General features: G+C 39.1%; 2 protein-coding genes across 3 annotated transcripts; one reads left to right on the forward strand and one right to left on the reverse strand.

Moving 5' to 3' along the window:
• Positions 1 to 610: 610 nt before the first annotated feature.
• Positions 611 to 7,132, reverse strand: LOC142949721 (cytochrome P450 3A30-like). The gene is made up of 14 exons (XM_076091534.1): positions 7,062 to 7,132; positions 6,817 to 6,910; positions 6,681 to 6,733; positions 5,687 to 5,786; positions 4,508 to 4,621; positions 4,322 to 4,410; positions 3,265 to 3,407; positions 3,039 to 3,166; positions 2,532 to 2,607; positions 2,246 to 2,406; positions 2,063 to 2,130; positions 1,358 to 1,516; positions 1,080 to 1,242; positions 611 to 948 (listed from the first exon to the last, which is right to left on the reverse strand). Exons 1-14 carry the CDS (start codon positions 7,130 to 7,132, stop codon positions 841 to 843), a joined length of 1,527 nt encoding a protein of 508 aa, XP_075947649.1. The 3' UTR covers positions 611 to 840.
• Positions 7,133 to 7,867: 735 nt separating this feature from the next.
• On the forward strand, positions 7,868 to 13,256 carry LOC142949724 (cytochrome P450 3A40-like). Of its 2 annotated transcripts, none has more exons than XM_076091537.1 (13): positions 7,868 to 7,949; positions 8,055 to 8,148; positions 8,915 to 8,967; positions 9,124 to 9,223; positions 9,306 to 9,419; positions 10,267 to 10,355; positions 10,397 to 10,581; positions 10,725 to 10,852; positions 10,940 to 11,009; positions 11,111 to 11,271; positions 12,184 to 12,410; positions 12,547 to 12,709; positions 12,971 to 13,256. In XM_076091537.1, the coding sequence occupies exons 1-13, from the start codon at positions 7,879 to 7,881 to the stop codon at positions 13,058 to 13,060; spliced, it is 1,545 nt and encodes a 514-aa protein (XP_075947652.1). In that variant the 5' UTR covers positions 7,868 to 7,878; the 3' UTR covers positions 13,061 to 13,256. The 2 variants fall into 2 exon arrangements, with proteins under 2 accessions (XP_075947652.1, XP_075947651.1); XM_076091536.1 differs by having other exon boundaries at positions 10,433 to 10,581.
• The last annotated feature ends 273 nt before the right edge of the window (positions 13,257 to 13,529 follow it).

The raw sequence follows: 13,529 nt of genomic DNA on the forward strand, positions 1-13,529 counted from the left end.
TCCTTTTCAACCCTCGCTGCAGAGAAGAACAAACCCACATAAAACCATTAAAAACATCAAAACATAAGGCAAAAGAAAAGGAGATTGAAAAACAATTAAGAACATTGAAACATTAAAAACGGTCATTAAAACACTAAAAAGCAGTGTAAGACATAAAATACAGTAATAGTAAAATGCAGAAATTGATTAATATCCTTGAATCTGGTTCAATTAAAGGCAGCAGCAAACAGAAAAGTCTTCAATCTTGATTTAAGGGAGCTGAGGGTCTTTCTGGTCATTAAGCATATACATAGGTGTGCTCTGGACTCTGTTCTGTTACTCTAACTGGTGTTGTTACCCTCTCTGTGTCAAGTGGCTCAGTAATGAGCAGGATCACTCAACAGCTCGACTAGCCTCGGGGTTGGTTGGCTGGTCTCTACTTGTTTCCATGTACTCATGGGGTGTCCTTTATGGTATTTATTAAAAAATGTCACAGTTTACTGATTATGCTCCACATAACTATGATACAATCACTTTGATAATTTAGATATAACACAAAACATATTCATTCATTCATGTCCTCGTGTCGTCTTGACATCTGCAATTTCCCGCAATTTTGACAGTTTATAAAAATCTTTTTCATCTAATCTCATCATCGTTTCTTATAATCTTCAACAAATTTGGAAGGCAACATATTTGCATCATTACCCAAAACGTTATTCATTAGTGTTTAGATATTCAAAACCGTCCGATGCACATATAAATCCCCGTCGTGTTCTTGTTCAAAACTCAACATGATTGACTATCACTGTGTCTGTTTGGATTCAGGTCAGATTACAAACTTCTGCTACAGATTACATCCTAGTTGGACTTGTCCTCATTTCCTGAGGGGATTGAACGTGTCCCCACCTTTAGTTTGATTGGATTTAGGGGTCCAACAAGGCTTTTAGGATCCATCGTCAAAGGGATCTGTGGAATGGACAGATTCACTAAATCAAAACTTGTGATCTCTCTTATGACAAATCTAGCTTGTCAAGTGTCTTATGTAAAAATAACCATGGAGACGATGTCTACCTAAGGGGGTATTTAAATATAATCACCTCTGTCTCTCCGCAGACGGAGAAGCTGTAGTTCTGCAAAACTTCCACCAAGGCCAGTTTAACCAACACCAGAGCAAATCGCATCCCCAAACAGTTCCTTGGCCCGTACCCAAATGGCAGGTAAGTGTACGGGTTGATGCTCTGCTTGTTCTGCTTACTAAACCTGAAAAACACCAATGCAGCAACAACGAAAATAAGATGTCATTTAATTTATTTAGTTTTACAGTACACACATATCCACACATTGACAGAGCACACATATACGCTGTGGTAGTAACCTGTCAGGTTTGAACTCCTCTGGCTCTGGCCACAGCTCAGGGTCGCGGTGAAGAGCGTAGACTGGAATCATAACCATCATGTCCTTTGGGATTGTGATTCCACTGATCTTGACCGTTTCTTTTGCAACTCGGTCGATACGTCCAGCTGGAGGGTAGAGCCTATCGACAAAACAATACTGCATGTCTTTATCAGAGTAAATATTCAATACTTCAACTTGTACCCAATTGTGTATTCTTGAAACACTATTTTCGTTGCCCTAGTATTTGTGAATGTTGCAATAGTTTCAATGACTGGGTAAGTCTTGAGCCCTTGTTGTTGTTTTTTGCAACTCTGACTGGCATGATTCTAGGCATGGCAATGTTCTGGTCCAGACTACAATACCTTGACAAATATTAGATGGATTGTCATGGAATTTGGTGAAGACATGTATGTCGCCCTGAGGATGAATTCTAATCATTTTGGTGATCCCATGACTTTTCTTTTAAAGCTATTATCAGGTCAAATTTTTTGTTTTGTTCAGTACTTTGGTTTTTGATCAAACATCTGCTAAACTCATGGCTAAACGTTAGTGCTAATTAGCAAATCTATAATTAGCATGCTAACACGCTAAAATATGTGGTGAACATTGCCTGCTAAACATTAGTATGTGCATGTCTTCATTGTTAGCATGTTAGCACCAACTAGCACAATAAACTGCTCATTACCTCAGACTCTCATTGACAACACTGTCTAGGTACTCCATCTGCATCAGATCTTCATATTGGACTGCACCCTATAGAGTTACAAATCACGGTTTGATTAAACACAGATCAGATTTTAAATACTGCAGTTTCATCAATGAAATGAAATGCAGAGAATGACTTCCGTACCACAAACTTCTGGTTTACCTTATTAGGGAAAGTAGAGTCTATCTCCTCTTGCAGGCGTTTCATGACTTCCGGATTTCTTGCCAAATTATAGGCCAAGAAAACGAGAGTGGTGGCACTCGTCTCGTAACCAGCAAACACAATCATTGTGGCTTGGGTTAAGATCTCATGGTCAGTAAGACCTGTCAGGACAGGCGAGATGTATGACCAGGGAGGGAGATGAAAGGAAGGGTCAAAACCTTTGGTGTGAACACATGTGAGTGTACATTTGTGCTTCTGTACGTGTGTGACGCCACTGAGTAATTACCCTTATTCTGCTTTTCTTTACTGGGTGCATTAGCAGTCTGAGAGTTGATCATATGTTGAAGGATATCTCCCCAATTCTGAAAAAGGGTCAGATAATTAGTATGCATGTTGTCATCATGTGTATTTGTGAGTACGGATGTGCAGTGTGACAACATACTGTGCACTGTGAGATGACAGAGATTTGGCTCCATGTTGCAAATGTATGAGCATTGGACTTTTGGGAATATTTGGATTCACAGGATTTTTGTGTTTGTTACACTGGAATAGTAAACCGAAATCATGCCCATCTTGTTATTCTTATGTTATTTATTATGGTTAAAAGCTCCAGAACCTCTATAATATGGATCTTGAGGTGAGACTGTTTTGTCATCTGTTACTGAACTTCTGGAAAAAGTTAAATTATTGTGATATTCAACAGAACTCTATCGTGGCATGAGATTAGACATACTGCAATAGAAGATTTGATCCATATTGCCCACCCTTAGTCACCCTTGTATGTTATGCAGACCTGGTCTGAGCTCCCATTGCGCTCGGCTCTGATCTTCTCCAGAAGCATTTTAAAGAAAGCAGTAGAGGTCTTGGAGAACAAGGACACACCCAGCAGCTCCAAGAGAGGAAGAAGTACAGGGAAAAACCCTGAGAAGAAAGCAGGCGTTAACGATTGCGATTTTAGTCACTAAACAAAGCTGTTTTACATCAATATAAAGAAAAGTCATGGAAAAGCAGTGATGTACCTTGGAGAATGATGACAGGTATGGAGACTCTGAACAACTTGGAAGCATGGATGATGAGGGGACTTGAGGGGTTGTTGATTGAGTCCACATCCACACTGAATGCACAGCTCGTCATCACATCCATACTGTAAGCTCCAAAGAAGCTGGAAAACAAACATTACATGAACCATCGATCAGTTTAAACCAGATTCTATCATGTTTGCGTAGTTACAGACAATGCAGTGACGTCATGTTTACAAAAATAATTTCTTAATCAAAGGAGAGGAAATGGTAGCGCACAAAGGATTATGTACTTTTGTTAATGAAGATACTACACGCTGTCTAGTGCTTCAAATAGTATTGTTTATACTATATCAGATTTAGAGCATATTTGCCTCGATAGTGGGGTCTAGATGATCAGGGTCTGGCTCAGAATAGTCGACCTTTAATCACACGTTATTACTTTAAAACAGAACTTTTAATCTTAACATCCATTTCCAGACTCTACACGTTTCATATTATAGGGCAATGAAGGTTTGTCTAATCTTACTGCTAGTCTGCCACTAATAGAAAGCTGAAATAACAACACACACTGGAATATACAAAAATATGATGAAAGGCATTAAAATAATGAACTTCTTGGTTTTGTCAACTGTGATCTAACTTCGCTTCGGATAGGGAAGTTTTGAAACGACAGTTGGCACGATAGATCTTCAGTCAAATATTTCAAATTAGATGACAAATGCTTCTTTGTGTTTTAATTTGTTAACGGAATAGTTCAACATTTTTGGAAACCAACATATTTGCTTTCTGGCAGAGAAGATTGATACCACTCATTTATGTCTGTATTGTAAATATGAAGCTACAGTTAGCTTAGCTTAGCACAAAGACTGAAAACAAAGGGATACAGCTAGCCTGGCTCCATCCAAAGGTAACGAAATCCGCCTCCCAATACCTCTGAAAGTAATTTACACATGGTTTTCATGTGGCCATGTTGGGTAGTGTTCTGTCATTAAAAAGCTGCAGGTTGCAAAAAAAACAACGATCAGTTATTAACCATTCATATGGTATTACTCACTCTTTTACAGTAATAACTTCATTATTGTGCGCCTTGGACTGCAGGCTGGCTGTCAGTTTGCTGGAATGATGTTTCATGATGCTAAACATCTTAGACAAAGGAAATGCAAAATTTGCAGAAGTACATAAAAGGTGAAGATTTAACCAAGAATTTACCCAAATATATAAGAAAATTGTCAACTTTTACCTCTTTTATACGGCCAGAGGTGAAGGAGGGTGTGAGGATGTTACGAATCCGTCTCCATTGAGCATCCTCGGCTATAGACACTGAGTCATATAGTTCCCCATTCAGACGTAAATTCTAAAGGGGCAAAGTGGTCAGTACACATGTTTTTGTGGGTTTAAAATTGTACTTATTTGTGGAAAAGCTGTTCATAGTAGTACCCTTGAAAAAACTCAGTATTATCTGTGTAGCCACAGCCTCATATATCGTTCATTCCTCTATGCCATAGTGCTTAATTGTTGTGCAACGACTGTTCAAAATGCTTAAATGAGCCACACTATTGCACTAAGTGATGTTCCTTTATTTCTTGCTGCTTTGGGAAATCAACCCTTTTTATCCTCCCCACCGGCAGCATTATGTTTGCGGGTTGTCCTACCGTCCAGACGTCCATTTCCCGATTCCCGGTATTGTCCTGAATGCAATACCTGAGAAATGCCTGGAAGGAATTTTGGCACAAACGTCCACCTGAACTGGAGTTTGAACTGATTTATTTATTGGCTTATTTGGTAGGGACAGTGCACATTAATAAAACATCACCAAGCCAAGCATTAGCCAAGAGGTCATTTTTCATCTGTAGTCCCTGATCAAATTTTGGTGGACATTTCTTTTTTTAAAATAATAATAAATGTTTTTAACTCGAGAATTAATTTTCTATTTCTGACAATTTCACACAAATGTCTAATAGGATAAGATGATTAAGTGATGAAATTTTGGACAGACATGGATTGGTTGACGGAGGCTGTAATGCTAGTTATGAAGATTTTTAAAGATTTACATTTTCAATAGGAATGAATTGGCAGTTATTGGCACTGAAGGCCACAGACCGGGTACGGGAGTCGGACAGTATTGAGAGAATAATACTATTCATATTAAATTGAAATACCGCATTATTATTGGTTTACAGTATGTTTTAGCTGAGCTAGGGGAGGCTCTCGGGATGGCACTCTGCTGGACTGTTGGCACGCAAATCCAAGAGTGACATTTATTATTTACTGCCAGACTCCATTTATTTCAGAACCGAAGGACCTAACCGAGGACCTGCCAATACTTGACTTCCCATTTTAAAAACACATTCTCACAACTTGTACTACTTTGTACAAGTCTTTTTTACTATTCATTGTTAATCCTGTGAGTTCTTCTCACCCTCCGGTTGGTAAAGTAAGTGAAGCACTCCTTCACCAGGATGGTTTTCAGCATGTCAGGGTCCATCACAACCAGCATGGGCCTCCTGAACTCATACAGTCTGGACAAGTACACAAACACACATTTACATATTGGAATTCAGTGTAAAACTCTTGTCATTGCAGCAGGAGATAGTATTTGCTGCCATTAATAACAGTGCTTACGTAAGCAACCAAGTGGGAGGTTCAACAGTCAAAAGCTGTCAAAAAAACGATAATTGGTAGCTCGTGGCTCAGTTCTTATATCTAGGCCGCGGTCGAAAAGTCCCAAAAATGACCTCCTAATGTCTATTCCTAACCACTTTTCCTTGACCTCTATGGAAAAGAGGGGGTCAAGGAAAGATGTGAAGGAGAATTCATGAGGAGTTAGGAAAAGACAACGTGGTGTTTGAAGAATCCGACTACACTTTCACTAAGCTACGTAATTATGATGCGACGGCGAATGTCACTGACGTAGGTCTGTCATGGCGAAACTACAACGAAGGACTACAAAAAGCGCAACTAAAACATGATCCCATGAAATCTGTTAGTCAATTGCATGCAGGCTTTATAAAGAGAGGCTGCTTCACTCGTGGTATGTAGGAGACAAACCGGAGCTCCTTCCTTCCTTCTGCTGTCTCACTTAACGATCAACACTGCTTCAGTAGAAACAGACAATTCACTCGTGCAACATTAATGAAACTGTTCAATATCAATATTTCCTTTGTGCAACAATGTAGATTCAACGGTTTGGTTATATTTTGCTTTTTAACAGTTTAATAATCTATCATTGGCCTAGCTTGTTTTTTTTTCACTGATGCTTCTTGTTATTGACAATTTGTTTATTGACATTTTGCGATACGGTTCATTTTATTTCATATTCTTTTTTTTTAACGTATTTGTCACATGTTCGAAGTAAATAAATACATATGAAATAATAAGTAAGCTCTACACTGTTAAAAGCTTTATAGACTCACCCCCATACTCTCCCATACTTCTTAGCACTTAGGTTGTCATCCTCGTAGTAAACCTTGTAACAGAGAATACATATTCATCATCACTAATCATTCACTCATTTAAATGTAAAAAAAGGATTTATAAAGATTTACATACTGGGTGGTTCCTGCCAATTGTGCCCAAGTAAATGTACGGCTTGGGACCTGGGATCCCCAACTTCTCAAATATTCCATGAGTCCAGTTGCCATATCTGTGAAGAACAGCAAAGCAGTAAATCATGTTTTTAAAGTAACATAGTGTCAGTCAAACACTTCACATTCAAGCCTAAACTTGGGTGATTTGGTGCAGTAATATCACCTTAAGTACAAATTATTATTATAGTTTTTTTAAATCAACCTTACATGACAAAAAGGCAGATAAATGTGATCAGTAGAATCCATGTTTCAACTGAGAAGAAAGGAAGATAGTTCATTGCTCTCTCTTGCTCGGCCAAGTTGGAGTGACCTCAGTTTTGCACTGAGCTCTGACTGAATGTCCAGGAGGTGTGGCTTCTTTTCACTGTGTGGCAAAGAACTTGAGCCACTTCCACTCTTGTGCAGCGGCAACAACACATACTGCTTGAGTTTCTGACGTCTACATGTGCCTGTACGTGCCTGGACATGTCTTTGTGTGAGCACACATTGTGAATAGATATGTTTAAATAAAAAATATGACAATAACACACCTGAGTACATGTATCTACATTAATTTAGGAAAAAGTGTGTTTACTGGGTGGTGTTTTATTTTGTTCACTTATACCAGAAAATATAGGGGGAGCCAAGAAGAAATTAAAATGACTTGTGTATGTGACTTCTTGTTTTCCTGAAACATTCGAATCACAAGTAGCACGAGATATACAAGAATAATATCTAGAAGTAAATATATATTACATATTACTTTAAGCTGCTATCATGAACTTTGCGTGAGTCCTATCTTTCTTAACACAAGCTATATAATAATTTAGGTCCCAAAATTGCAGAGTCACAGACAATTATGAATGCTGCTTGGTCTCTTTCTGTCAGTGATTCACATGATACTGCCGACTTCCTATTGGTTCAACTCTCACACACTTCCCTTACTCTCACGCAAGGGAAGTGCTGCAGATAAAAAGGGATGGTCAGTGATTTGAGGTGTTAGTGGAGCTTGTGCGACCATTGAAAGAAGAGAAAACCTGCAGAGATGGGCTTCTCCCTCTTTTTCTCCGCTGAGACCTGGACCCTTCTGGTGGCTCTCATCACATTGATCTTTGTGTAAGTGTTTAAGAATACTTGTAACAGGTATTTGTATCGTGTTTATTTGTCTGTGTGATAAAAATCTCTTCTCTTCTTTCTGTTTTTGTTTGTTTTGTTTTACAGGTATTCCTGCTGGACATTTGGAACATTTAAGAAAATGGGCATCCCTGGTCCCCAACCAGTCCCTTTCTTTGGCACCATGCTGGCATATAGAAAGGTTGGTAAACATATTTTTTCAGAAGTAGTACATAATAGATCTACAGGCTTAGCAAGGTGAGTAATTCAAGCTAACAACGTGGGAAAAAGGCGAGGCATTATGTTGAGCAAGACCTGTCTTTCCCATTTTGAAACTCGTATTGTGAGAATGGAATGACCCTGTAGTTATTTATGACCATGTTAAGAAATCTGCCTTGAAGTTTTAACAGTGTACACATATCATCGGAGTTGTTTTGTAGAGTTTGGATCTCTTAACAGATATGTTAATGTGTCGCACTCACAAAAGTTTACAGCATTGTTTCAACAGTTTCTTGAAAAGCCGCTTTTCAGAAACAATGTCCTGTTTACTCCACTGACCTCGCTTTAATAAGAAAATACAACAAAATATTTAGAAGAAACTAATTCCCATGGAATGAATTTCACAGGTTTAAGCTTAGGAAAGGTAGAACTACGGTAATAGCCTTTTCAGAATCCAATTCCTTTATGTATCAAAGACAAAGTATCACAATTTTGTTATTACATTTTGACAATGAATCTTCACATTTTCCCTTTTTCTATTCTGTGATCTGTCTGTGTTCAATGATATTTATTTATTTATTTAATAGAAGGATAACAGCTTTGAAGTGAAGATGTTGGGATAATTTAGTTAACATTTGACCATTAATATGCATCGTAGCGACTCCAGTCCTACATATCAACATATTTAATTAGAAAATGTTCATGCTACAAATATTTCATGATCTGTATATTATTTTTCTTGTACACAGGGATTCATGAACTTTGACACAGATTGCTTCAAGAAATATGGAAAAGTATGGGGGTAAGTCTGCATGCTGTAGTGTGTTTCTGCATATAAAGTCTCTCTGTATATAGTGGTACCTGTTTTACAAGGTCTATTGATATGTCTGCATAACAAGCTCATCTGGTGTTTCATTATTTTTCTATTCATATTCTGTTCAATTCTTATCTTATTTAGCATTTTTGATGGCCGTCAGCCCGTGCTGTGCATCACAGATCCTGCTATGATAAAAGCTGTGCTGATAAAGGAGTGTTACTCTCTCTTCACCAACCGCAGAGTAAACAAAATAACTTTATAACACATTCAGACACTCGTGGTTGCTTGAACTCTCCTCATCAGTATGTGATTCTCTGTTAAAGAACTTCCGCCTGAACGGGCAACTGTATGACGCTGTGTCCATCGCTGAGGATGACCAGTGGAGGAGGATCCGCAGTGTCCTCTCGCCCACCTTCACCTCAGGAAGACTGAAGGAGGTACAGCCCCCTCCTGCTCTGTACCTCCTCTGCCTTTTATTGCATGTTGAACATCATTTTTTTTCTTTTTGTGATCAAATGTTTATTAAGATTAATACACAAAATGTACAATCAAAGGCACAACTTGTTTTTAATTTGACAACAATAACAAAGAGTACATGCTTAGAAAAAATGCAGTCAGTCAGATTGCTGAGAGTTTTTTTTTATTGTCTTTCATGCTTCTAGTTTGTAGAAAGTCTTCTTTACCAATTGTGTACGAAGGGTTTGCAAAAAAGTCATGTTTTGTACATGGAGGACAAAACTCTGTACAACGGTTCAACCACAATGACAAGTGAAAGGGCGGAAAGTGACAAAGATCTCTCTGAGCAACAGAAGTTATGAAATGAAGAAATCATCAGTCAAATAAATTGGAAGTTTAGCATCAAATTGTCTGCAGATTTAAATAGGAACAGGTTCCTGCTTCAGTGTCAAGTGCACAATAATGCAGCCTATAACAAGCTGGAATATTAACAGGCGTGTTGCTTAAGCAAATACATTATTAAAACCTCAACGATAGAAATAAAAAGTTAGTTCTATTTGAATTGTATGACAGAGTATCATACTATGGACTGATAAATCGAAGTTTAAACCTCTTCAATCTAACCAGTGAGTAGACTGCAGAGGGCACAAAGCAAAACGGCTTCCAAGCTTATTTAGAGCCCAAACCTTATATATCCAATCCAAATATATAAATATATATATATCACACAACACAAAGAGAAACAGCAGCAACGCCGTGCCAGTGTATTGCACTGTTTTATTTACCAGTATTTCAGTAAGCCTTTTTTTCTGTCTATCTGTGTCTCAGATGTTTAGCATAATGAAGCACCACTCTGCTAACCTGACCAGCAGCATGAAAAAGAAGGCAGACAAAGATGAACCCTTAGAGCTGAAAGAGTAAGGACACATAACACCAATCATTTAAACTTATTCCAGAGAATGTATGAAGTTAACTCTTCTTGTTTTCCCTTTAGGTTCTTTGGACCCTACAGTATGGATGTAGTAGCCAGCACAGCCTTCAGTGTCGACATAGACTCGCTCAACAACCCCTCGGACCCTTTTGTCACTAACATCAAGAAGATGCTGAAGTTTGACATTTTTAGCCCTCTCTTCCTCATTGTTGGTACAGGAATCATTTTATGAAATGCAGCTATTTATAATGTTGTCCATCTAGCTGGTAATCCAAAAATATCTGTGTTGTGAATGTTTACAGTCACGGTCTGCCCTGTGTCCTTGATAAGTGTGTTGCTTTCTGCTTGATTCCAGCTTTCTTTCCCTTTATGGGTCCAATTCTTGAGAAGATGGAGTTTTCCTTTTTCCCTTCGTCTGTCACAGACTTCTTTTACGCTGCGCTGAAGAAGATCAAGTCTAACCGAGAGTACAGCCAGCAAAAGGTATGACTGTCTGTGCCTGTGCATCCACATCTCTTTGCATCAGCAGATGCAAAACTACAATCACAGTTATTCTCATACTACTTTTAGAGTCGAGTGGATTTCCTTCAGTTGATGATTGACTCCCAGAAAAACAATGACCTCAGTGAACCAAATAAAGGTGACACACACACACACACACACACAGCAATGTACGGTATCTACACACACATAAAAGCACAACTAAAAGCTATTCTAAATCTATCCTTGCTATCTCCCCAGGTTTAAGCGATCATGAGATCCTTTCTCAAGCAATGATTTTCCTCTTTGCTGGCTACGAAACAACCAGCAGCTCTCTCACCTTCTTGGCCTACAATCTGGCGACGAACCCTCATGTCATGAAACGGCTGCAGGAGGAGGTCGACTCCACCTTCCCGGACAAGGTGCGTTGGGAGTGGGAAGAGGACAACATTTGAGGTTGCAGGAAGGCCTCAAAATAATCCATTTAAAGCTGCTTTCATTATTTCTTGAGTTGAGGTTATAGATTTGATATAAAATCACTATATTAAGTGCTTATTTTCAAATCCAGCAGGCACAGAGCAACATTAATTATCATCGGGGGTTGTGTTTAATCACTTTTCTTTTAGCTGTGGTTTGACTTCCACAAATTCTTGAGAGAAGTATCCGGGTCATTAGCGATTAGTTGTGTGACGCTGACATTACGCTTCCTTGTGCTGCAAAGGAGTGAACGTGTAGTTGGATACGTTTGCGTGACTCTCAGCCTAGAATCGCAGCGATGTTTATTTGTATCTCCAGAGAAGCATAATTCTTAAGGATTATGTGATAATTCTCTGGGTGTGTTATAACGACTGGCCCCTTTCACATTACACTTAGTCATATTATTTATCATTAATATTTTGACATTTCTTGCAGAGAGGGTTCATACCACTCTCATATATTTACAGAAAATGTAAGGCTACAGCCGGCAGCCGGTTAGCTTAGAAACGGGAAAACCGCAAGCCCCTGTAAAATCACAACTTAACGTTTCTTACTGTTGATTAAACAAACAAGGTAAAAAATATGTGTACCGGTACATTTTATTGAGCATTAGAGGTCCTGGTAGGCACATTTTTTTTTCTTTCTGGTCAAGCGTTTATGCTAAGCTAACTGGTTGCTGGCTGTAGCCTCATACCTCCAGACAGACATGATGAGACATCAGTCTTCTGATCTAAACCTATAAAGGACGGTAACAGTGTTTTTTTAACCTCAGTACCTCCATCAACCATCAATGTATTCCCTCTGGGATTCTGGTAACTCCTAACTTTGCCCAATTTAACAGAGTGTCTCTGTGTTAGGGTCCCGTTGAGTACCAGGCTCTCATGCAGATGGAGTATCTAGACAGCGTCATCAACGAGTCTCTCCGATTGTACCCCATTGCCCCACGTCTGGAGCGTGTGGCCAAGGCGACTGTGGAGATAAATGGTCTTGTGATTCCAAAAGATATGGTTGTCATGGTACCAACATGGCCGCTGCACCGGGATGCTAGTCTGTGGCCCGAGCCCGAGGAGTTCAAACCTGAGAGGTATAGAAAGGATTCATATGATTAGGTTTACCAAAAGTGCAGCAGTAAGGACCTGAACGCTGCAGGCAATTTCTTCATTTCTGTTATTGTTACTGTGTGTGTGTATGTGTGTGTGTACGTGTGCGTGCATCCTCAGGTTCAGCAAGGAAAACAAGGAGACTATTGATCCCTACACGTACATGCCTTTTGGGGCAGGACCAAGGAACTGCATCGGGATGCGATTTGCTCTGGTGATGATGAAACTAGCAATGGTGGAGATCCTGCAGAGGTTCAGCTTCTCTGTGTGTAAGGAGACTGAGGTGAGACCACACTGATTGTTGTTGCTTTTGGTGAATGAATAATCATCTTTTATGGCGTATGTGTATTGCTGTCCAAATTGTATTTGTTGCTAGTTTTATTGAGATATTGAGGCTTATATAATGCCAAAGATAGCCAATCAGGGTGTTGCAAAGGCCTTGAAGCCTTTTTTACCCTTTGTGATACTGCCAGCTGTTTGTATGTTTCATACATTGTTGACTTTGTTCACAACTCTTTTCTCTTCACATGTAATTTCCTGTCAGATCCCCTTTGAGATGGACATCCAGGGCCTGCTGATGCCAAAACGACCAATCAAACTTAAGCTGGTGTTACGTTCTGAATCCTCAAACTAAAAAGAATGAACGAGATACAGGATTATGAACATTTCCATTTTTGTAATGGTAGCCTAATAGTACAGTTGTGTGTGCATCTGTATCAGTTAGTTCTCTTTTTTGTTCCCATTAAAGCTTGCACCAATGTTCATCCTAAACTAAGTGACAAATGGATAATTTGTCACGCCTGTGTTAATAAAGGATAGTTTGGGTCTTCCTCATGGGCACTGTCATTCTTATATGTGATTTGATCACTGGAACAGCAACATGCAACTTACCGGGGCTACAAATGATCAACATTTGGCTGTACAACAGAGGCTTGAAAATATAAAATACAACATATAAAAATACGAGGGAAATGTCTTTCCCTGTAAGTCACACGTGGTCATAAGAGATGAGGTCAGGTGACAAAAAACATCTTGCAATACACCGTAACACAACAGCACCACCCACTGTTGTCTCGTTGCCTAATCATGCAGTTAAATCAACA

Source organism: Anarhichas minor, unplaced genomic scaffold (assembly GCF_050575085.1).
Source record: "Anarhichas minor isolate MPS153535 unplaced genomic scaffold, ASM5057508v1 ptg000014l, whole genome shotgun sequence".
Taxonomy (NCBI): Eukaryota; Metazoa; Chordata; class Actinopteri; order Perciformes; family Anarhichadidae; genus Anarhichas; species Anarhichas minor.